Here is a 23,809-nt window from a genome sequence, read left to right as displayed (position 1 = left end):
ACAGAAATCACGAGTAGGCAGAGAGGGGGAGGCAGAGAGAGAGGGGGAGGCAGAGAGAGAGGGGGAGGCAGAGAGAGAGGGGGAGGCAGAGAGAGAGGGGGAGGCAGAGAGAGAGGGGGAGGCAGAGAGAGAGGGGGAGGCAGAGAGAGAGGGGGAGGCAGAGAGAGAGGGGGAGGCAGAGAGAGAAGGGGAGGCAGAGAGAGAAGGGGAGGCAGGCTTCCCGCTGAGCAGAGAGCCTGATGTGGGGCTCAATCCCAGGACCCTGAGATCATGACCTGAGCCAAAGGCAGCGGCTTAACCCACTGAGCCACCCAGGCGCCCCTCCTTAGTACCTTTTTTGAGAAAAGCTATCAAGTCTGCTCTTCCCCTCATCTGCTTAATGTCGGTGGAGATCATTTTTGTTCCAGGGAGGTACTTCTTGGGGTTCTCCAAATACTCATCAGTGTCTCCTCTCCCCAGGTGATGCCTTTGTTCTTGTTGGCATCTGCATAAGACAAGTCAGGCCCTTGGTTTATCTTTTGCCCAGATAAACCAAGGAGCTTTGGCCCAGTTTTGTGCTTGCCTCCCTTTTCCACAGTATGGCACTAGGGCACAATTCTAAACAAAAATCTTCTTGCCCTTCTCAATATCACCCATTCTTAAATCACTCTTCTGTTGCAAGTGAAACAAAGAAGCCCATTCACAAGTCAGAGGTCCCTCTGTAAACTCAACTTTGTTGACTATAAATTTGTTCTGGGTGGCATTTGGTAGATAGGTTTTGACAAGGATAACGATTAAACACACACACTCAAACACACATACACATACACACACACAAAGGGCTCACAGATAATTTCTGACTTTAAAATTTTGTTATGAAAATTTCAAACATTTACAAAAAGATCCTAGGGTAATGAATACCTGAGTTATCTATCACCCAGTTTGAACAATTATCAGTGCATGTTTCAATCTTCTGTAAGATTGAATGCCTATAAGCATTCCAGCTATCATATCATTTCATCTGCAAATATTCAAAGATAGATAAGCTCTTGCTTTTTAAAAAGTACCACTTATCACACTAACTTTATAAATCATTAAGTATTCATGAATTGTTCATTTGCATTCAAATTTCCCCAACTATCTCATAATTTTTGTTTGTTTTCTTGAATTAGAATCCAATAAAATCCATACTCTGCAACTGTTTGATGTCTCTTAAGTCTCTATCAATGCCTAAGTTCCCTCTCCATTTTCTTCTTTTTTTCTTGAATTTGTTGAAAAATCCAAGTCATTTTGTCCTGTAGAGTATTCTAACAGTCTGGACTTGTGCCTCTGTGGTGTCATTTGATGTCTCCTGTATTTCCTGTAAATTAGTAGTTAGCTCTACACTAGTTCAGATTCAGACTGAAAGGGCTTTTTTGCATGCCTGCTTCAATAGGTGCAATTTATAATCCACCTGTGATCAGGAGGACACAATCTTTGTTTCTCCCTTCATGATGGATAGTAGCCATTGTTGATCATTGCCTAGACACATTAATGTATTAGGAGTTATAAATGTTGATTTTCTAATTATGCCATTCCTTCTTCATTTATCTGCTGGAAAACTTCTATAAAGAGAAATTTCCCCCTCCTCTTGAATTCTCACAGGAAAGAGAAGATAAATGTTTGATTCTTTCCAATTATTAACAGTTTTCAAAATAATGAGTTGATCCCCTAGTGCTCTCCAATAATGAGTGGCAAACTCATAGATTTAAGTATATTTGATACAAAGATGATAGTTGAAATATCAAATATGCAAATAGTATCCATTTTGACACTTAAATTAGCCAGTGTAAACTATTCTAGTTGCTGAGTCCTTTTGATACAGTTCTAATAGTTTTTGAAGGCTTCTTTGCTTATCTTGAGCAATTCCTGACCCATACCTGAAATCAGCCATTTCTCTAAGGGGCTCCTTTCAAAGGAGCTTCCTAGTCAAATTACTGTGTTTTTAAGTCATTTGAATAGTTTGGTTGGCATTTTACATTTTTGCAGTAAAATCCTTATACTATGGACTCATGTGGTTGAGAAAAATCTAAATTTTTCAGAAATATATGGATAATGAAGAGAAGAATACTGTGTAGACCTCTAGATTCTGAATTAAATGCAAAGCCAATTAATCAAATGCCTTATGGACATTATTTGGAATCAGCCTTTGTAGTCACTTCACTTGGCAAGTATAAGAGATGATGATCCCAGACGCCTATGGCTGCAAAAATACAACATGGCCAAATCCCTTGGTTGCAATATCTTAAAAGGTCACAAGATTATGTTACTCTACAAAAGCATCTTTCTGAATCTCTTTTTTCTCGGTTTATCTCTCCAAGTCCCCCTCCCCTGTGGATGAGTAACCTTTAAAAAACTCTTGTCTCTATTCCTTCTTCACCTCTGCTGTTAGCCTCCTCCTCTAACAATGCAGAAGCTTATATTTTGTGTGTGAGTTGGTGAGAGGGAGGGAAGAGGAATGGCTGTATAAACGAAGGGAATAAAACGGATGAGGTAGGGAATAAACAGCTGCAAGGATCTGGGCTGGTAGACTGAAACAAACCCTCCTCCTAAGCAACTCAGAGCTCAGATTTCTTCTCTGGACAGCTGGCTTTTTTAGTCCTTCTGAAATACTCTGCAAAGATGAGGGAGGGGCTGTGAACTACCTCTGCTATGGACCTTATTTGAAGTCAGCTACCTCTTAGATGTGTTCAGTAGAAACTAAATGCAGTATTCAATATAGTGGGAGTGAGGGTGGTGACAGAAAGGTATGTAATTACCTACTCTAGTAGGTAATTTTAAAGGTTGGGCGTTTATTACTGAGAATGCTGGAGGGCTGCCTGGAATAGGCAGTGACTACTCACATAACCTGGAAGTGGATATCTGACTTGCCCATGATATTTCTGCCTCCCCTTCCCCACTTGGCACGCTATACTCTATATTCTTTCTAATCCTCCTACCCTCCCCACTCCCCTCACCCATACCCTACCCCCACTAACCTTCCTGGAATTTTGGACTTAGCTATTTTTAAAACAGTCAACTCAGTAGCCACCTCCCTCCCCCGCTCAGCTGTCCAGTACTCTGGCCAGCCATTTACTCCCCCTTCCCCCCACGCCAAAACTTCTCTGGTTCCCTGACCTCAGTGAGATTGCAGCCGGTGTGGGAACCTGGGGGAGACATGGAGAAAGAGACGGGGGATCCCCTGGCTGGAGCTGACCGACAGAGTAGGCAGTCATGGCTGGAGAATTGGATATCAGAGTAATGTTTGACCTCTGGAAACAGTAAGTCAAAATGAAATTGCAATTCCTTTAATAACTTTTGGAATGAAGTTAGACTTTCAGAAAATTATGACACCTACTTGAATGTCTCTTGTACAAAAGCTAGGATCTCTTTCATACCAAGGTGCCCCATCTCCATTTCTCCTGTCTTATTTCTGGTTGCTGGCCACTGGCCTCTTGAAGTCTTCCATCTCTCCTCTGGCCATTTTAGCCTTCTCCTTACCCTGTTGCCTCAGACTTCTGATGAAGTTTTAGGAGTTTTGCATATCCCCTATTCTGTGGTTTTCTCACCAAGACCAAATTTAGCCTCCGATGACTAGTCATTGGTACCCCTCCACCCTGCCTGTACTCAGCGGTGCCCTTCACATTGGGCTTCCAAGGGTGGGGCTACTCCTTGTAAATTGTTATCCCCACACTCTAGTCTTGCCACCCCATTCTCCCTCCTGCATGACTCTGACTCCACTCCTATCTTTACCCCAAGAAATGGGAGTTTGGCAAGAGGGGCTTAGGCCCTCCCCAAGGCCTGTTCTCATCAAAAGATTGGGAACTTCTGAATTTGCAAAAGGAAGATGAAAAGAGTGGTTCTTCAGTCAGATTTGGAAAATTTTTTAAAAAAAATACAAAAACTGTTGACTCAGCACAAATATTGATTTGCATGCTTGGTTTGCGTCCCGTTATTCCTTAGGAGAGAGGGATTATACTCTTAGCTCTCTAGTAGATTAATGAGATGGGTCCCTTTTCCTTTGAATACTGATGTTCTAGAGAGAGAATGGGTATTCCACCCTCACTCCTTCTTGCAAAAAAATCTGACACAAAGAAGGAAGAGAAATGAATGACCCCTGGAGGGTCTCCCCTCTGGACAGGGAAGGGCAAATAAGAGGTATGTTTCTGAAGTATTTTCAGATCCTAATTTTATGGAGGATGACAGAGATGACTGGGGTCTGATCCATCCACATGATTCCTCCTTTTTTGATATTTCTGTTGTTTGGTAGTTCAGGATGGGGCAATACAGTGGACTCTGCCCATGTCCCCCCACCCCCCACCAGTCCAGTCAACCTTCCTTCCACCCCCACCTCAGGGTATTGCATAAGTCGCCACAAGAGCAGGGCACAGAGGCTTAACAGCCACACTTACGTTTGGGGAACCCTATCCTCCCCAACTCCCGACCGCTCATCCTTTTTCTGATCTTCCCAAATTCTCTTCACATCATCCTGAATGATTTTCAACTCTTCTCTCTCCCCATGCCCAGCCAAATTTCTTTTTTCAGTCCCTTACAGGAGGTCCGGTCAAAATTCACTAGGTAGGAGGGTCATCAGCTGGAAAGAGCCGGAGCCTGGGGGGACCTGGCCGGATAGGTATGGGGAATCCAGGCTGGTCCCCCCATGGCAGCCCCCCAACTCTAAGCACTCTCACCCTCCTGCTGCTCCTCTGTGGACATGGTAAGGAAGGGCTAGGGAAGGGCTGGGGAACCTAGAGGGTCCTCTGCTGTGCAAGGGTGGGCAGGTGAGCATGTGTGAGGAGAAGAGATGGGTGCTGGGGAGTTCCAGTCACTCTCCCACCTCTCAAACAGATCTATTTTATTTCCCATTCGCCTTGGGGAAGGGCACTGGAAAAGCGCTTCATCTAGGAGAAGAGATCTAGCGGGCTTACACATTTTTATCAAGACCCAGCGAACACAAGAACTAGGGAGCTGGGGGCTGGGGACCCGGGATAGGACTGGAACTCGGGCTCAGTTGGGTTTTAGGAGCTGCTGAAATCCCACGCCCCCCCCCCCCCCCCCCCCGCATCAGACTTGGGAAAGTTGAGCCGGGATCTAGGAGCCTTCTCACAATTTTCTCCCTTTGTCCTCAGCTCATTCTCAATGCAAGATCCTCCGCTGCAATGCTGAGTATGTATCATCCACCCTGAGCCTTAGAGGTGGGGGTTCACCGGGAGCACTTCGAGGAGGAGGAGGAGCAGGAGCAGGGGGCCGGGGTGGCGCGGGCTCCGGCGGCCTCTGTCGAGCCCTCCGCTCCTACGCTCTCTGTACCCGACGCACCGCCCGCACCTGCCGCGGGGACCTGGCCTTCCATTCGGCGGTGCACGGTATCGAAGACCTGATGATCCAGCACAACTGCTCCCGCCAGGGCCCCACGGCCCCTCCCCCGCCCCGCGGCCCCGCCCTTCCAGGCTCCGGCCCAGTCCGCTCCTCCGGACCCCCAGCCCCGGACCCCTGTGACTATGAGGGCCAGTTTTCCCGGCTGCACGGTCGTCCCCCGGGCTTCCTGCATTGCGCCTCCTTTGGGGACCCCCACGTGCGCAGCTTCCACCACCTCTTTCACACGTGCCGTGTCCAAGGAGCTTGGCCCCTGCTGGATAATGACTTCCTTTTTGTCCAGGCCACCAGCTCCCCCGTGGCATCGGGGGCCAACGCCACTGCTACCCGCAAGGTCAGGGACTCAGCAGCTCCTCCAAACCCTCTCATGGTCGCCCCACGGTACCACTCCCTCCCATCCTCACTGTTCCACAGCAATGCTGCCATTCCCTTTCCTCCTCCTCCTCCACTTCTCCTACATTTCCCGCCATACCCTCCCACCAACACTTAAGTCATTTAACACTTAAGCTCCTTAAGTCACTTTCCCTCCCTGGGAATTTCACTCAAATGCAGAAAACAAAAAAGAAGGTTGAGGGGAGAGCTGAGGAGTCCTAGGTTGAGTTACAGAAGGGAAACTTTTCTTTCTCCTGTGAGTTGCTGAGATTGAGACCAAAAAGGAGAGGGAGGGGTTGAGCAGGGACGGCTGGGCAATACCAGAGTACAAAGAGATCAGAGTGAGGGAAGGCCACAATAAGCCTACTCTGGAGGCCCAGATCAGATCCCTGACTGTGTGTGAGCCCGCTGGTGGTAAGGGGACGAAGTACTGAGCCCCAAATGAACTGTTTTCCCTCTTGCCCTCACAGCTTACCATTATATTTAAGAACATGCAGGAATGCATTGATCAGAAGGTCTACCAGGCTGAGGTGGACAATCTTCCAGCAGCCTTCGAAGATGGTTCTATCAATGGAGGTGACCGACCTGGGGGCTCTAGTTTGTCCATTCGAACTACTAATCCTGGGAATCATGTGGAGATCCAAGCTGCCTATATCGGCACAACTATAATCATTCGGCAGACAGCTGGGCAGCTCTCCTTCTCCATCAAGGTAGCAGAGGATGTGGCCAGGGCCTTCTCTGCTGAGCAGGACCTGCAGCTCTGTGTTGGGGGGTGTCCCCCAAGTCAGCGACTCTCTCGCTCAGAACGCAGTCGTCGTGGAGCTATAACCATTGATACGGCCAAACAGCTGTGCAAGGAAGGGCTGCCTGTAGAAGATGCTTACTTCCATTCTTGTGTCTTTGATGTTTTGATCTCTGGTGACCCCAACTTCACGGTGGCAGCTCAGGCAGCTTTGGAGGACGCCCGAGCTTTCCTGCCAGACTTAGAAAAGCTGCATCTCTTCCCCTCAGATGCCGGAGTTACTCTTTCCTCAGGAACCCTCCTGGCCCCACTATCTGGGCTCCTTCTGTGGCTTTGCATTCAGTAACTAGGCCAGCAACCCCATGACTGGTTTGAAATGATCAGGGGATAGAGACAGGCAGGGAAGAACATGAAGAATCCCTGAAGGAAACAGAGGGGACTAGAAGACACATGAAATAATGACATTTAACCAGAGTCAGATAAGGCTGTAGTCCAGGACTGAAATGATCACAGAATAAGGATTTGGGGCAAAGCTTCTGTAATCTAGACTTCTGTAGTGGCTCTTTGTCCATTTTCCCAGTCCCAGTTATGATACACGATTGTTGTAGTTCCTCTACTCCTGAAATCACCCCAACAAACTTAGAGGCTATAGGGATCTTGATGACCAGTAGAAAACTTAAAGGTTGAGACTTTTAAGATGAAAGAATTGAAAGAGGAAGACATGACCATTACCTATGAGAGATGTAAAAATCCAACAATATTTTCTCCTGGAAGATGGAAAGAGGAGGAAATGATTAAGGATGGAGTCTATCTGATAAATAAAAATCGGTAAGATGTGCTCTTTCTGGCTCAGAAATGAAACAGGGCTTGTCTGGATCTTAGGAGGAGGGAAACTCTACCTTTGGAGCATGGCATGGCTAGGAAAGCAGCTAGCATCCCCACCTCTACATGATCTGTTATTAAAGCTATGAATTCTTCACATCCTCTTCTGCTGCCTTTGTTGAATCTCTTTACAGATGCTTGAAATGGAGTAAAGACGACGTATTTACTCCATCGAAAGAGGGCTCAGAAGTATCAGATACTATATCTGCCCTTGGGATGTTTACAGGCTACTAGGGAAACAAAACTGATTGACGTGGAGGAGTGATGAGTGTGCAATTATTCCCTAAATTCTGTGATGCAATGAATTCAGATGGGAATTAGGTGATGGAAGATAGATGACACATGAAATAATGGAAGATAGTTGATGAGAATTAAAGAAATAATAAGAGGCAATAGAAGGGATGGGATTTGAAGTGATCTTTGAAGACTGGAAAGGATTTGAATTTTTTTTTTTTAAGATTTTATTTATTTGACAGACAGAGATCACAAGTAGGCCGAGAGGCAGACAGAGAGAAGCAGGCTCCCTGCTGAGCAGAGAACCCGGTGGGACTCAATCCCAGGACCCTGGGATCATGACCTGAGCCAAAGGCAGAGGCTTTAACCCACTGAGCCACCCAGGCGCCCCAGGATTTGAATTGTTAAGGGCCTTCCAGGGCAATGAAGACTGTCCGGAGTTGTGCATAAATTCATTCTTCAATGAGGAAACCAGCAAAACTCAAATAAAGGAGATAGGAAGGAATGGACTAGAAGATGGACAGAGGCCAAATTATGAGGGACCTTGAAAGTGAGTCCAAGGAATTTAAATTAATAGCTAACATTTACTGAGAGCTTAATATTACCAGGTAATGTTCTAAACATTTTTAACATATTAATTCATTTAATTTTCACAACTCTCTCAAGAAGGTAATAGTGTCATCTTCACTTTTATATAAGGAAATTGAGGTACAGCAAGATTAAGCAACTTTCCCACAATCACATAGCATGTAAATGGTTGAACAGTACTTAATTCAGTAATTGACAATAACTGTTGAACCCAGGTGATTGGGCTCCAAAGCCTTAACTCTTCATCACTACACTGTGTTGTCAAGGAAACAGAGCCATTGAAGATTCCGGTTGTGGAGGTGGACAAGGAGTGCAGCTTGTGTGGCTGCCTCCACACAAGTGACTTCTTTCTTAACTGCTCCTTAAATTAGTTTTCTGAACTCAAAAGAGTAGCTTTATCCCTCAGATGTGGGAATATCAAGTCAGTTAAGAACTTCATGGCCAGGGGTGTGTGGGTGGCTGAGTGGGTTAAGGCCTCTGCCTTTGGCTTAGGTCATGATCCCAGGGCCCTGGGATCAAGTCCCACACTGGGCTCTCTGCTCAGCAGGAAGCCTGCTTCCCTCTCTCTCTCTCTCTCTGCCTGCCTCTCTGTCTACTTATGAACTCTGTCTGTCCAATAAATAAAATCTAAAAAAAAAAAAGATAATTTCATGGCCAACTGATGAATTAGATTTTTCTATGGTACCTGTCATGTAACACAGTTTCTTTTGCCCAAACTTAAGGTTAGCCCTAGTACCAGTGGAGTGTTTATTTAAAAATGGGTAGGGGCGCCTGGGTGGCTCAGTGGGTTAAAACCTCTGCCTTCAGCTCGGGTCATGATCTCAGGGTCCTGGGATGGAGCCCAACATCTGGCTCTCTGCCCAGCAGGGAGCCTGCTTCTCCCCTCTCTCTGCCTTTCTCTCTGCCTACTTGTGATCTCTCTGTCAAATGGATAAATAAAATCTTTAAAAACAAACAAACAAATAAATGGGTAGCTCAAAATAAACGCATGAAAAGATGCTCAACATTATTAGTCATTAGGGAAATGCAAACCAAATTAGTCACAATGAGAAAACACTACACAACCACTATAATGGTTAACATTAAAAAGACTGATTATATCAAGTGTTGGAAGAAGTGGAGTTCTCACAACCTACTGGTGGAAATGTAAAATGGTACAACTAGTTTGTACAAATGGTTTGGCAGTTTCTCAAAATTAAGCATATACCTACCATATGATCTAAACATCCCACTTCTAAGTAGTGACCCCAGGGAAATGATAATGTGTGTCAGCACAAAGACATATGCACAAATGTTCATTATAGTTTTCTCTGAAATAACCAAAAAAATTGGAAGCAACCCAAATGTCCATCAACAGATGAAATCTGATTTCTTAGATTATTAGTATGTTGGTCATTTGAGATAAATTTTATCACAATTTACCAGTTGTGATAAATCCATAGACAATATCAGTCAGCAATAAAATGAAATAAACTACAAATGCACATAACATGATGAATCTCAAAATAATTATGCAAACAAAAGGAGCCAAACAACAACAACAAAGAGTATATATTGGTTGTTTCCATTTTTATAAAGTTTTAGAAAATGTAAACTAATATATAGGGACAGAAAGGAGATCAATGGTTGCTTAGGAATGGGTGAGAGGAGGGAGAGATGGCTTACAAAGGGGCAAGAGGAAATATGGGAAGTAACATGTTCATTAACTTGATTGTGGCAGCAATTTCATGGGTATACATATGTTAGAACCCATGAAATTATATACTTTATTTTGTTTAATATTTTATTTATTTATTTGACAGAGAATGAGAGAGAGAGAGTGAGCACAGGCAGGCAGAGCAGCAGGCAGAGGGAGAAGACGATGCAGGGTCCCGCCTGATCAGGGAGCTGGATGCAGGGCTACATCCCAGGACCCTGGGATCACGACCAGATCTGAAGGCAGATACCTAACCATCAGTCTCCCAGACACCCCTGAACCCATGAAATTATACACTTTAAATATGTGTAGTTCATCTTACTTACATCAAGTATACCCAATAAAGCTAAAATTAAACAAACAAACAAACAAATAGGTAGCCCACCTTTCCCTTTTCCTTTGGTGGATCTGACAAAGACTTAGAATGACCACAGCATCATAAGGAATATTAGAACAGACTTGTTCTTCTCGGAAAACACAGAAAAGAAGAGAACGGCGGGGCAAGGGAGAGGAAGTATTTCATGATTTTGTATTCTCTTTTCTACTCCTATCACAGGGACATATTCCTTCCTCCAGATTGTCATTCCAAAGGTCAAATACCATAGAAAGCACATTTTCTGGCTTAAAAACATCAGCCCTGCACCTCCTAATTCTGTGTTTCAATTCCACCAATAGTCAGCAGATGGCGATGGTGACTAAAAAGAAGTACTCACTGGGGCTGGGGCAAGTCTCCCAGGAAAAGAAATGTGATTTCTTAGATTGTTAGGTATGTTGGTCATTTGAGAGAAAATTCTAATAAATATTTGATGGAATAGGCATTTCAGGAATAAATTGGAGGTAGTGTCACAGTTAAATAAATTGTTTAAATAAATTATTACATATAACCTTACAACAAACAAAGGGTTGTTCAAGACATGAAATAATGAAAATATGTTACTTGGCTCCACAGTGGATATTATTTACACAGCGACAGTAATGTAAACACTAACTATTGATACAGCCCAAACTGTGCTATAACTATTAGGAGAATGAGGTTAAAGGAAAGAGAAGGCAGATATACAACATAATGTGAAAGCTGACATTTCAATTACTATAACAAAAAAGTAAAATCTATGTCTACTATTTCTAAATTAAGAAGTCAAAGGAGAAACATTTCACCTAGAAATAGGAAGTAAATGCCAGATAAAAAAGCTAACTGGGGGTGCCTGGGTGGCTCAGTGGGTTAAGCCGCTGCCTTTGGCTCAGGTCATGATCTCAGGGTCCTGGAATCGAGTCCCGCATCGGGCTCTCTGCTCAGCAGGAAGCCTGCTTCCCTCTCTCTCTCTCTCTGCCTGCCTCTCCATCTACTTGTGATTTCTCTCTGTCAAATAAATAAATAAAATCCTAAAAAAAAAAAAAAAGCTAACTGAATTGGAAGAGACTCTAATGAATGTCTCAGTAGGAGGGCATGAGAACTGATGTTTTTTGTGTGAGCCCTAAATATGTGATTTTAAGCAACATTATTTTGATTTTTAAAAGGGAAGACATTCCCACTTTGGCCAGTCCTGAGCTTTTCCCCTTAATTATCAAATTTGTGGCCACCTCACACACTTCTTAGGTCTACCCAACACCTCCCAACCCACTTCATCACTTTGTGTGCTTTATGGCAAATTCCTCCCCACGCTTCTTCTCAAGGAAATAGAGATAATTTCCGTGCTGCAGTAATTATGGTTGCCAAAATCAATGTCAGGAAACTGCTCCAGCATAAAGGAAAGAAGAGAAGGCAAAGCATTAGAAAATAAAAGGCCTTCCTCAATTTTTCTGCCTACTCCCAAACCAAATTATTCATCATCCTTCCCAACAGGAAGAAATATATTACATATGTTACATATGTTTCCTGAGATAAAACTTGTGTGTGAATGGAAGGTGGGCTTTCAGAAACTGAAAGAGAAATCAGGCAGGATAACTGGAATTTGCCTTCACCACAGGGCTAATGATTTTGGAATCATTATCTGCTCTTGGTTCAAAGAATATATATATATATATTCTTTGTTCATTCATTTTGTTTTTAGATTCCACATATAAGTGGAATCATATGGTATCTATCTTTCTCCTTCTGACTTATTTCACTTAACATAATACCCTGTAGGTCCATCCATGTTGTCACTGATGGCAAGATCTCATTTCTTTAATGCTGAGTAACATTCCATTGTATGCATATGCCACATCTTTATGTAATCAGTCTTTGATACAGCACTTTTCTCCAACTCCTACCTCTGAGAAATGAGTGGTCAGATTTTTAAAAAATCAGTCAGCTTCTTCATCCTGCCCTCTCAGCCCACCTCACCCTGGCCAAGAATTGAAAGTCCCTTTGCTAAAACTACAGCATCAAAAACAGAAAAGATTCTGCTGTGGTATTCTCTGTGTGGAGAATACAGCCCTGCACCTACCACAGACAAGCCTATAGCCTTGAAATGTAGTGATGGAGAACAGACAAGAACAAGAAGGACGAGTCATGGGAGGGGCTGTCTATCTACACATTAGCTGATCAGGCTAAAATAATCCTACTGACTGATTTTGACCCTTCTTTAGAATTTTTGAATCACCTAAATTATGCCAGGCCATAAGACAAACATGGTTCTTACCTTCGGGGAACTTGGTTTAGGTGGGAAGAAACACAGATAATTATAAGATAAATGATCAATATTCATAATATGTAGAAGTATGTCCAACATACTGTAGGAATACAAAGAAGGTGGCAATTAAATCTGCTAGTAGAAATCAATCTTTACAAAGGAGATTAATTTTCTTTGTTTAAGGAGCAGAGATGGACTACTTAGATTTTTCAGCCATAAGTCAGATGAATTTTATCCTAGATGTGTGACCTTAGGCAAGTCAGTTGAACTCTCTGAATCACAATATTCTCTTCTGCAAAATATCTACCTGCCTATTTAGTTAGAATCAAATGTTAATGCAATTGCTTAATAATGCACATGTATAAACAGCTCTATATACGCTATAAAATGCTATTAACAAAGAATGTATTGTTAAATGTTAGTCTAGGTAAAAAATAGAAAACTGGCTTAATATATAGTTTCTTCCGCTCAGGCATGAATATCATATTCTTTCCTCTGCTCCTTCTTCTCACAATCAAAGAATCGTCTTTGTCACTTAGGGTTTCAGGTTTCAGAAAATCTTTGATGCATTTGAGACAATTCTTGGACTAAGGATCTTGACAATACATTAGTCCACCCACTAGGTGGCAGGGCTGAGCAAATGGATTACTGAATTGTGTAAGAAAAAAAAATTCTCAGAAAAGAGGAAGTTGGGCTAAGCACACAATGTCCCAAATCTTTCATGTTTATAAATATCAACATAGTCCAATTTTCCCCTCAGAAAAACAAATCATCACCTCTCACTGACTTACCACCCTTGCTCTGATACACGACTGGGCCATAGGCTTTGAGGAAGGGACTGGTTGCATATGTTCTAGCACAGCAGAAGGAAGTGAGGTTGAAATTTAGTCTTATACTGGTAAGAAACAATACTAGGTTCTGATTAGTGGCATATTCTGTTCTATAGACACACCACAACCTACCAATTCAATTTATATTGAATAATATATTTAACCTATGAAATGTATTCTGCAAGGTACTATAAAGAATACAAAGATTTTTTTTTTTTAAAGACTCTCTAGGAATTCATTGTCCAGGAGAGAAAATAAAACTTATGTGTAGATTTTATATAAGAAATATAAGTAACATTTGTGTCACGGAGCATTTAAAAGAGAGTGGAATTCAACTTGATGGCAAGGTGAAAGATGAGAGGACTGGGAATCAAGAAAGGTTTCATAGAGGAAAGTCATTTGGCTGTCAACAAAAGAGTGGGTAGGATTTCAAAATGTAGAGATGGGGGAGGAAGGTCAGGCATTCCAGGTAAAGAGAAAAGCATAACCAAAGACATAAAGGCAGAGAAGGATGTATTTGGGGAACACTAAGTACTCAGGTTTGGCTGAGGTATAAGGTACATAGATGAGGAAGTAGAGGCAAACGGGACTGGAAAGTTTGGTTAAGGCCAATTTGTGAAGACTTTAAAGGCTAGGTTGAAGCATTTGGATTTGATTCAGTAATCAGTGGGTTTTGGAGCATCAGAGGAACAGACAAGAGTTCAATTTTGTTAGATTAATCTGATTATGATCTATTGATTATAGCAGAAAGGTCAGTTACAAGGAATTAAAATAATCTAGGCAAAAGTAACAAGGACATGAATCAGAGTGCTGGCAGTGGAATAATAAATAAGAGGTAAATTCTAGAAACCCTGCAAAGATGGCCTCCACAGAATTTGGCAATTGATTGGATGTGGGGAATGTCATATAGAGAGGATGGAATCAAAAGCAATTCCTGGATTTTAAGCCTTGATAATTGGGGGGGATGTATAATAGTTCCATTAAAAGAAACAAAGGGAAGAACTGAATTTGAACACAGGGGGAAGATTATTAATTCTATACTGGACAAGTTGAATTTGCGATGCTAGCTGCAGCTTTGGAAACAGGCTAAAGATATAGTAAAAATTTTACATAAGTGATATACAGATGGGCAAACTGAAGAGCAAAGCTTAATGGAAGAAAAGGAGAAGGCCAAGGACAAGTCCTCCAGAAAAGCTTTTGGGATTAGAGAAATAAAAAATTGCCAGAAAAGGAGAAAGTCCAAAACTCAAGATGAATGTCTACATTTTAAAAAGATGTCAGTTTCAAACTATATAGGAGCCAAAGAGAATAAGGCCAAAAAAGCCTTCTGGTTTCCTCTGGAAACCTTGAAGAAAACCATTTCAGTGGTAGCAGAAGCCAGACTACAAAGAGACAAATTTAGTCAATGCAGAAAGCCTATATAAGTTATTCTCTTAAGAAATATAATAGTACAGGAAAGAAAACAGAGGAGTAATAGCATGAGAAGGGAACTACATTTCTTAATATAATAAGGCAATTTTAAGAAGTATCTAAATGAGTCTACAGTAGTTCTGAACAAATTAATTTACCTTCTCTCCGTATCTCTCCCTGAAGTTGGGCAACTCCTAGTTGTCCATTCTTTCCTCCACATGATAGAAAAACAGACTCCAATAAACACGAAATGTGGGCTTCCAGATAAGGTGTTTTTAATAATTAAACCTAAATTAAAAAAACAAGAACACTTGCAAAGCATCCTGGAGACAAGAGCTTTATATTATGTGTTAAGGATCCTGGATTTGGAGAATGGCCCCTCCGGTTACCAGCTGTATGTCCTAGGGGTAGGGTGTGTGTGTGTGTGTGTGTGTGTGTGTGTGTGTGTGTGTGTGTGTGTCTCTCTCTCTCTCTCTCTCTCTTATCTCTTTTGTGGGGTGGTGGTGGTTGTTGTTTGAAGACTGGTAGAGTCTGCTTTGACTCTAAAATTTTGTGAGTCTTGCCCTGAATCCTTATCCCTTATAGCAAGCATCAAATAAGATACAATGTGTTAAAGCACTGAGAGACAGGACAACACATTAGAAAGACTTCATACTTCAGTCCAGACAAACTTGGGTTCAAGATCTTGCTCTATTAACAAAATCTATGACCTCAGGCAAATTACTTAATCCTCTGAGCCTGACTTAATCAACCCTGAGTCACAGGGTTATTGTGACAATTCAATAAATAATCTACCTTAAATCCTTTCTGGAACATACAGATGACATATTTATTTATAAATAAAATGTTATTGAAATAATTATGTTAAGGACTTGGTCCATTATAGGTGCTCAATAAATGACAAAAAAGTCACTTTGAACTCTTAAGATGCTATACAATTACTAATATATTATTAATGACTCGGAGGCAGACACACAGTTGAGCAGTCTGGAATTCCATACTTCTTTCTACTTCTAGTTGCCTCTAAACTAACGTTGTCTAGGGGGAAAATGGGAAAAAGCTGATAGGTTAGAGTAAAGGGAAGTTCACAGAGTGGAGGTGACAAAGGGGTTTATTTGTTTATCAGACCAGAAGCTAAGGAAAGAAACACAACCAGCTCTGACTCTGACTGGCAACAGAGTAGTGAGGGCATTTCTCTCCCTGAAAGCTTTGGCTTTACTTAACCAACTCCAGTAAAACAAACTATCACCTTTTGATTTTTATTGGCACAGAGATTGAAGAGGGTGGGGAAGGCACAGGTAAAGACGATCTCACTTGAAAACTCCCTGACTTAACCTGACTAGGCTGACCCTCCTGGACCCCTCCCACCCCCAGCCCGGCATTCCACAAATGTTTGTACCCCGTTCTCAGGACAGGAACCTACATGATTTTTTATTCCTTTGATTCAGGAACCCAAAAAGAAGAATCAGGGAGCAAATTTTTATCTCAATACCAGGTTATAAGGTGAAAGGTCGTAAACAACTCTGTCCAAGAGAGCTTCATTTCGGAACATGCCTTGGCCAGGAGCCTGGTAAGCAGCTGCTTACTGCCAAAGCTAAATAGTTTTTTGGCATTTAAGGGAATCCAGACATAGCACAGAGCAAACAAGTGGTCTATACTGAGTTCTACAAAATGGGAAAGGAAAAAACCCTGAGCCCAGAGAGGAATTTATTACAAGAGAGAATTGCTTGATTTTAAAAAGCTCAAAAAATTTGGCCCTTCATATATGTGCCCAAATAAACAAATATCAGCATTCTCTTTTTCTCTAAGATGTCCAGAATCACTACCACCCTGATCTATTTCTATTCACCTCTCCTTCTTTCCTTTCAAAAACTATGTAGCTACATATCACACACAGTTTAACAATATTGACTCATATCTTTTTTTTTTTTAATGTAATCTCTACACCCAATGTGGGGCTCGAACTTAACCACCCAGAGATAAAGATTTGCGTGCTCCACCAATGCAGCCAGCCAGGCACCCCTGATTCATCTATTTCTTTGTTGTTTTGTATTCATGTCCACTTTCATACCCATCAAAATGAAAGTTATCGGGGTGCCTGGGTGGCTCAGTCTGCCTGCAGCTCAGGTCATAATCCTAGGGTCCTAGGATTGATTCCTGCATCAGGCTCCCTGATCAGTGGGGCATTGGCTACTCCCCCTCTCTCTCCTCCCTACTCATGCTCTTTCTCTCCCTTGCTCTCTCAAATAAATAAAATCTCAAAAAAAAAAAAAAAAAAAGAAAAAGAAAAAAGAAAAAAAAAAAAAAGGAAGTTCTCCCCAAAGCCACAATTCTGAATTTTAAAATTTACTTTGGAGAGAGTCCTACCCTGCCTGCTCCTGATAATTCGATCAATATTGCTGACCCACTAAAAAACAACTCAGACCTTGTTGACTAGGTTTCTAAAACAGGGTGCCACCTCAAACTCACACACCCTAAGGATCAACATGTTCCCCTTTTTGTTCCTGGGGGTTGATAGTGGGTGTGTTTTCCAACAGAGTTTTGATGTCTGAGTCTTAAGCTTGCTTAATAGTGGGGCTGAGTTCTAACTTGTTAGCCTTAGGGTGTCAACTCAGTTATGGTGTATGAGAAAGTAAGAAGGCTTCTTAATAGCAATGGATAGCCTTCTTTTTGCTGAGAATAAGATTGCTGTATATCTTAATGCTTTTTATTTACTTCCGCATCTCAATCCTGGAAACACTGTCTTCCTCTTTCCAGCACAAAAAAAAAAGAGAGAGAGAGAGAGTGAGAGAGATAGGGATGAAAATCTCCTGATACCTCACCTCAACACAGAAATAGGAGAGGCCCAGGATTCAATGACAAGTTTGGGGGGGGGGGTGGAAATCCCTGTAACTCTGCAAGTTTTTCTTATTGCATTTATGAATAATTTCTCATGAGATAGCTCTTTAAGGTATCTTATGGCTAGGTTGAGGGAAATCCTCACGGCCAAATAACAGCAGAGTGAGGAGTCAGGGTATCTTTTAGCTTAAACTTATAGTGTCGTAGTGACCCTTCTGTCTTCTTCACTTCACTGGGATTTCTAAAGGGCTTAGAAAAACACTTTTAAAAGATAGGGAAGCTCTTCCTTCAAACAGGAATACAGCCCTCTCTCCACTGACATACTGGTTATAAACAAGAGAACTTTTAACTACGCTGTGAAGAGTATGGGCAACAGATTTAGGGACGTGCCTTTGATTTAGTGGGTCGCAGAGGGGATAAGGACAAGAAAGAGCACAAACAACTCAGAAGCAAAATGGAAAGAGTGAAGTATCTCTTCTCCTTTTCTTTCCTTTCCTGAAGAAGCACGGAGGGAGGGAGAGAGAGAATAGAGCCCAAAGTACACACCTTACTGAAGAGTAATAGGTGACTGGGGGAACATAACAAAGTGTTCCCCAACTTTGCAGGTAGAAACTGAAGAGATGAGAGGATAAGCAACAGGATGTGAACACGCCCTATTTCCGTTCCAGAGAACAGAGAAAACAGAATAGAGGGTACAGGGGGTGAGAACAGTACAAGCGCCGTCCCGAGCTCTGACGGACTAGAAAGGGGGAGAGAAGGCTGAACAGCACACCCCCCCATACTCACAGTCCACTGAGGACTGAAGAGAGGTTTACGATCTGTCACAAGTTCTCCTTTCTTTCACAGTAGTTTGGGGGTTGGACAAAGACGTAGGGCAGAAGGACAAAAGGGATCCTCCTGAACAGTAACGCCAGAGCTCCCTGGCCTCCGCCCCAATTCTGAAGTATTCTTGGAGTTATGGGATTATTTTTCACAGGACTTGCGACTTGTGAGCCGGCAATAAACGGTCGCCTCTAAATTAATTGCACTGGCTAAAGCTAGGCGCGAAATACCCACCTAAGCACATTTTCTTTTTGCCTCAAACCCTGCTCCCAGTCCAGAAGCATCTGCACCCGCCCTCCGACTCCACTAACCCGCGTTAAATCTTAGGGTCAGTGAGGCCGCCAGCTTCCTTCGGGCAGGAGGGAAGCCGCTGCGCAGCCCCTTGGCCCCCTCCTCCCTGCGACGCGGTGGTGCACAACAACCATTTTCCCCGCCAGGAGCACACCGTGTCCACGCGCCGCTGCGACCTCGCTGATTGGTTGGGCTCCTGGTAAACAAGGACCGGGCAGCCAATGGGGGGGCTGTGCACGAGGGCAGCACGAGCCTCCGGACCAGCGCTCGCGTGGCCCTGCTAGCCTGCGCGACTATATAAAGCAGTTTCCGGCTCCCACTTGTAACTAGCCTTTCCTCTTCTCTGACCTAGACGGGTGAACTGCTCCGCCGAGATCCAGAGCGATCCTCCAGCTGTTTGGAGGATAGAAAGGAAAGCTGATTTTTTTTTCCCCCTGGGGCTCCCTTGGCATAATCTACAGCTTTTTCTGACATCTTTTTGAAAGCTTAGTGGAGAGTTGAAGAGTGAAATAATTTATTCCAGAGGGGTTTGTGGATTTGGAAATTTGGGGTTTTTTTCCCTCCTCTGTTTATAATTGTTAAGACAACCCAGCCCAATCATGGTGGTGTTCAAGAAGATCAAATCTTTTGAGGTGGTCTTTAACGACCCTGAAAAGGTGTATGGCAGTGGGGAGAAAGTGGCTGGCCGGGTGATCGTGGAGGTGTGCGAAGTCACTCGAGTTAAAGCTGTCAGGATCCTGGCATGCGGAGTCGCCAAAGTCCTGTGGATGCAGGGATCCCAGCAGTGCAAGCAGACTTCTGAGTACCTGCGCTACGAAGACACCCTCCTCCTGGAAGACCAGCCAACAGGTGAGTGGCCGGCTGAAAGCACATTCCAGAGGGCAGTTGAAACGAATGATTGGAGCTTACGCTAAATATTCCAAGTTGCTCAGGTTGAGCAGCTTGAATTTCGTGTTGCTTCCTTTTTTAGTTTTAACTTGCAGACTCTGTCTTCAAAAGGGGTGGTTTCTAGAATTTCTTAGTGTTGTGTTCTGAAGGTGATCCTGAGGGATGTTGCTTTAAGCTGTTATAAGGTTTCCTGAAAAGAAGAAGTTAATTCTTGTTTTCTGTTTGAGAGGATGGTAGCTTCTCTGTCCTGGTTGAGCCTTTCATCATTGCAGGGCTTTGTAACTTTTTGCCCAACACAATGCATCAGAATCTTTCATTTTAAGAATATAAAGGGTGAAATTGGGGGAGCTACAATAGGCTTGCATGCTGCCTAAGAATTCCTTATCACACGGATGCATTTTAAGTGTAACAGGAAACCTGATGGGCTACTCTCTTTTCTTCTTATTAGGTGAGAATGAGATGGTGATCATGAGACCTGGAAACAAATATGAGTACAAGTTCGGCTTTGAGCTTCCTCATGGGTAGGTGTTTTGCTAAATACATCTTTGGACTTTTTTAATGCCTAAAAATTGTCCCCACCTTTGATCATTTACTGTTGGTGGAGAGGACTTTTGGATTAATCGCTTCATTTTTCTTGACCCAGGCCTTTGGGAACATCCTTCAAAGGAAAATATGGGTGTGTAAACTACTGGGTGAAGGCTTTTCTTGATCGCCCCAGCCAGCCAACTCAAGAGACAAAGAAAATCTTCGAAGTGATGGATTTAGTAGATGTTAATACTCCTGATTTAATGGTGAGATTCATTTTAAAATTCTCCTCTTTGGGCTTTAGGGATGATAAGTCAAGAGTCTTGGGCATCAGATTGAAACACCTCAGGGGTGGGAGAGAAAATTGCCTATTCTCAGTAAGGAGTGGAAAGGAAAAAGAAGCAGAGAAGGATCTCTAGAAATTCTCAAAACGCCTTATTTTACTCCTCTTAAATATAGGCCCCTGTGTCTGCTAAAAAGGAGAAGAAAGTTTCCTGCATGTTCATTCCAGATGGACAAGTGTCTGTCTCTGCCCGAATTGACAGAAAAGGATTCTGTGAAGGTAAAAACCTTGAATTTAAAATGGTAGACTGATGAAACTGAAACTGTGGTTTTGGGAATGAGAGCAGGGGATAGAGAATGGAATAAAAGCCATTAATTGTACTAAGCATCAGCTAATAAGTTTTCATCTTTCTCATTATTAGGTGATGAGATTTCTATTCATGCTGACTTCGAGAATACATCTTCCCGAATAGTGGTTCCCAAAGCTGCCATAGTAGCCCGCCACACTTACCTTGCCAATGGCCAAACCAAGGTGCTGACACAGAAGTTGTCATCAGTCAGAGGCAATCATATCATCTCAGGAACCTGTGCATCATGGCGTGGCAAGAGTCTTCGGGTGCAGAAGATCAGGCCTTCTATCCTGGGCTGCAACATTCTTCGAGTTGAATACTCCTTACTGGTGAGTGGGTGGAGTCAGAGAAATTTTTCATCTTTCAGAATAACAGTGGTTTCTCCTGACCTCTAGTTTAATGAACTACCATTTTCCTTTCTAGATCTATGTTAGTGTCCCTGGCTCCAAGAAGGTCATCCTTGATCTGCCCCTGGTAATTGGTAGCAGGTCAGGTCTGAGCAGCCGGACATCCAGCATGGCCAGTCGGACCAGCTCTGAAATGAGTTGGGTAGATCTCAACATCCCTGATACTCCAGAAGGTGAGCCAGACCTAATGTCTTTTCTTCTTTGGCCTGCTTGGGTTTGTGAAATTGTGATGGTCAGATATTACATGGGCAGACTTCTTATGCCTATGTTTTTTCCAGCTCCTCCTTGCTATATGGATATCATTCCTGAAGATCACCGATTGGAGAGCCCCACCACTCCTCTGCTAGATGACACAGATGGTTCCCAAGACAGCCCTATTTTTATGTATGCTCCCGAGTTCAAGTTCATGCCACCACCTACTTACACTGAGGTGAGAATTGTCATTTTACTGCTGCATTTGTCCTAAGCCTTCTATAGGAAGTTGAGTGGGAGAGATTGCTAAACTGGGTGGTTCTTTTCGTTCTTACCCAAACTAAAATGGTTGTTTCTTTCTCTTCTCGCCCTGCCTCCCCCAGGTGGATCCCTGCATCCTTAACAACAATGTGCAGTGAACATGTGGAAGAAAAGAAGCAGCTGTACTTAACTTGTTTCTTTCACCTCTCTTCCTGGACTCTTAATTTTTCAGAGACTCAACAGTCTCTACAGTGGGGTATGGGTCCACCCCAGCCTCTGATTCCACAACATAGGAGGTGATCAGCAGGCAATCTCCTGGGCCTTAAATGGTGCGCACACGTCCTCAGGCAGTGAGATGCTGTGATATGGGAGTGTTTGCTGGATGGGTTTAAAAACACACTAGAAAAACTCAGGCCCATCCCATTTTCTCAGATCTTAAAAACTGAGGCATTTTAGTAGTTTTTGAAGAAGGGGCAGAAATGGCCTCCTGACATGGTCTTCCCCAGGTTTTTTGGAGAAGATTATGTATCTTGAACTTTTGTGTTATGTGGAGCAGAGCCAATTTAGCAAACAAGGACAACAAAAAGGAAAATATCATGGCCAAAAATTTGGGACAAGAAGGTTCTTAAAAAAGGTGTTGCCCTTTGTTTTTACACTTATAGAGAGAAAAAACAAAGCATAAACCTTCCAGAGCTGATTTGGTTTGAACTTAGGAGAGAACTTCCCATGTGAATTAAAGAGAAAAGGCTCTAAGGTTGTCTTTGCTTAGAATATACTTTAATCTGGCTTAAAGCAGTTGTAACTATGCCCCACCAAAGGTCTTAAAAGCCATTTTTAAAGCCTATTGCACTGTGTTCTCCTCTTGGCAAATGTTTTCATGCAGGAGAATGTGTTTTTCTTACGTGACTCCTTGGAATGGATTCTGAGGTGATAATTCTTAGCACTTTAGTTCCCGTCAAATTTTGGGTGTTTCTTTTTTTTGTTCCCCCTGATCTCAAATGTAAGCTAAAACTGGTCTACTATGTTTCTAGGGGTAAGCACAGTGACAAAAAATATATATATTGTGTTATTCCTCACTTTTGAGACTTTGTCCCAGTGTATAGAATTCTGTCATTCTGACACTCTAATAATTCTGTGAGAAGGGTTGCTGCTATCAGCCTTCGCCACTGTGACTTCTGCACACTTGAGAAGGAACTCTAGATCAAGATGCCCCTGATACTGTGATCAGAGCTTCCAGACATTGCCATGAGAAACAGGAGGACGGGTCTTCACCAAAACCCACAGGGCTCCCTTTCTGCCCAGTGTTAGGAGGCAAGGATATCAACAGTCCTCTCTCACTGCAGCCCTTGGCACTTGGTCAGTCACCCTTAGCCTTAGCACTTTGTTCACTGTCCTGTGTCAGAGCACTGAGCTCCATCCTTTTCTGAGAAAGTATGTGGGCTGAAGTTGGTTTCACTTTTTTTGTTTTTTTAATTGTTTATCTTTTTATATGATAAAAACTAGATTTTGTACTTAACCAGATATATTTTCACCCCAGGTGGGGGGTATTCTTTGTAAAAAACAAAAAAATAAAAATAAAAGTTTTTTAATGTCAGAAATGGTTTTCTTGTCTTTGAGATGGTGTTGAAGCTATTCCTAAGTATGCCTGAGGGAGCTTTGCCCATACTTCACTGTTCCTGGTTTTGGATATCTTGTGGGGAAAACACTACCTATGTGACAGGACCCTAAAGATTATAGTCAGAGTGGGGGTTGGGGTGAATAGGGAAGGAATGTGAACTACATTTAGTTTTAATTCCAATTAACTAAAGAACTGTGGTGGGATATTCTGTTGGTATAGACTAGTTTTCCACAACTATAGATACTCATGAGGAAATGCCTTCAATTTTGGAGTGCATGAGTTTTTTTTAAAAGATGAGCTCTTTGGGCACCTGAGTGGTTCAGTCAGGAGAGCATGTGACTTGATTTCAGGGTTGTGTGCGTGAGCCCCTTCTTGGGTATAGAGGTTAATTAAAAATAAGATCTTTTGAAAATAAAATGAGCACTTGAGATACACAGAACTAAGATTAGAAAGGGTTTTTTTTTTTTTTTAAAGATTTTATTTATTTATTTGACAGAGAGAGATTACGTGTAGGCAGAGAGACAGGCAGGCTCCCTGCTGAGCAGAGAGTCCGATGTGGGACTCGATCCCAGGACTCTGGCATCATGACCTGGGAT

The 23,809-nt window shown here is 42.7% G+C and overlaps 2 protein-coding genes and 1 pseudogene across 4 annotated transcripts; 2 read left to right on the top strand and 1 right to left on the bottom strand.

Annotated features, from left to right (window-relative positions):
* Positions 1–294: 294 nt before the first annotated feature.
* On the bottom strand, positions 295–636 carry LOC309843244 (cytochrome c pseudogene; annotated as a pseudogene). The gene has a single exon. The product of its transcript is annotated as a cytochrome c pseudogene (transcript).
* Positions 637–3,107: 2,471 nt separating this feature from the next.
* HJV (hemojuvelin BMP co-receptor) lies at positions 3,108–7,463 on the top strand. Of its 2 annotated transcripts, XM_082688327.1 has the most exons (4): positions 3,108–3,278; positions 4,543–4,714; positions 5,127–5,704; positions 6,213–7,463. In XM_082688327.1, the coding sequence occupies exons 2-4, from the start codon at positions 4,633–4,635 to the stop codon at positions 6,828–6,830; spliced, it is 1,278 nt and encodes a 425-aa protein (XP_082544453.1). In that variant the 5' UTR covers positions 3,108–3,278; positions 4,543–4,632; the 3' UTR covers positions 6,831–7,463. The 2 variants fall into 2 exon arrangements, with proteins under 2 accessions (XP_082544453.1, XP_082544454.1); XM_082688328.1 differs by lacking the exon at positions 4,543–4,714.
* Positions 7,464–18,661: 11,198 nt separating this feature from the next.
* Positions 18,662–23,193, top strand: TXNIP (thioredoxin interacting protein). Its single transcript, XM_082685154.1, has 8 exons — positions 18,662–19,539; positions 20,027–20,099; positions 20,222–20,369; positions 20,563–20,665; positions 20,808–21,064; positions 21,159–21,315; positions 21,421–21,572; positions 21,718–23,193. The coding sequence occupies exons 1-8, from the start codon at positions 19,290–19,292 to the stop codon at positions 21,751–21,753; spliced, it is 1,176 nt and encodes a 391-aa protein (XP_082541280.1). The 5' UTR covers positions 18,662–19,289; the 3' UTR covers positions 21,754–23,193.
* Positions 23,194–23,809: the final 616 nt, after the last annotated feature.

Source organism: Mustela nivalis (genome assembly GCF_964662115.1).
Source record: "Mustela nivalis genome assembly, chromosome: 10".
NCBI lineage: Eukaryota > Metazoa > Chordata > Mammalia > Carnivora > Mustelidae > Mustela > Mustela nivalis.
Note: the sequence above shows the minus strand (reverse complement) of the source record. Positions and strands in the feature narration are given on the sequence as shown.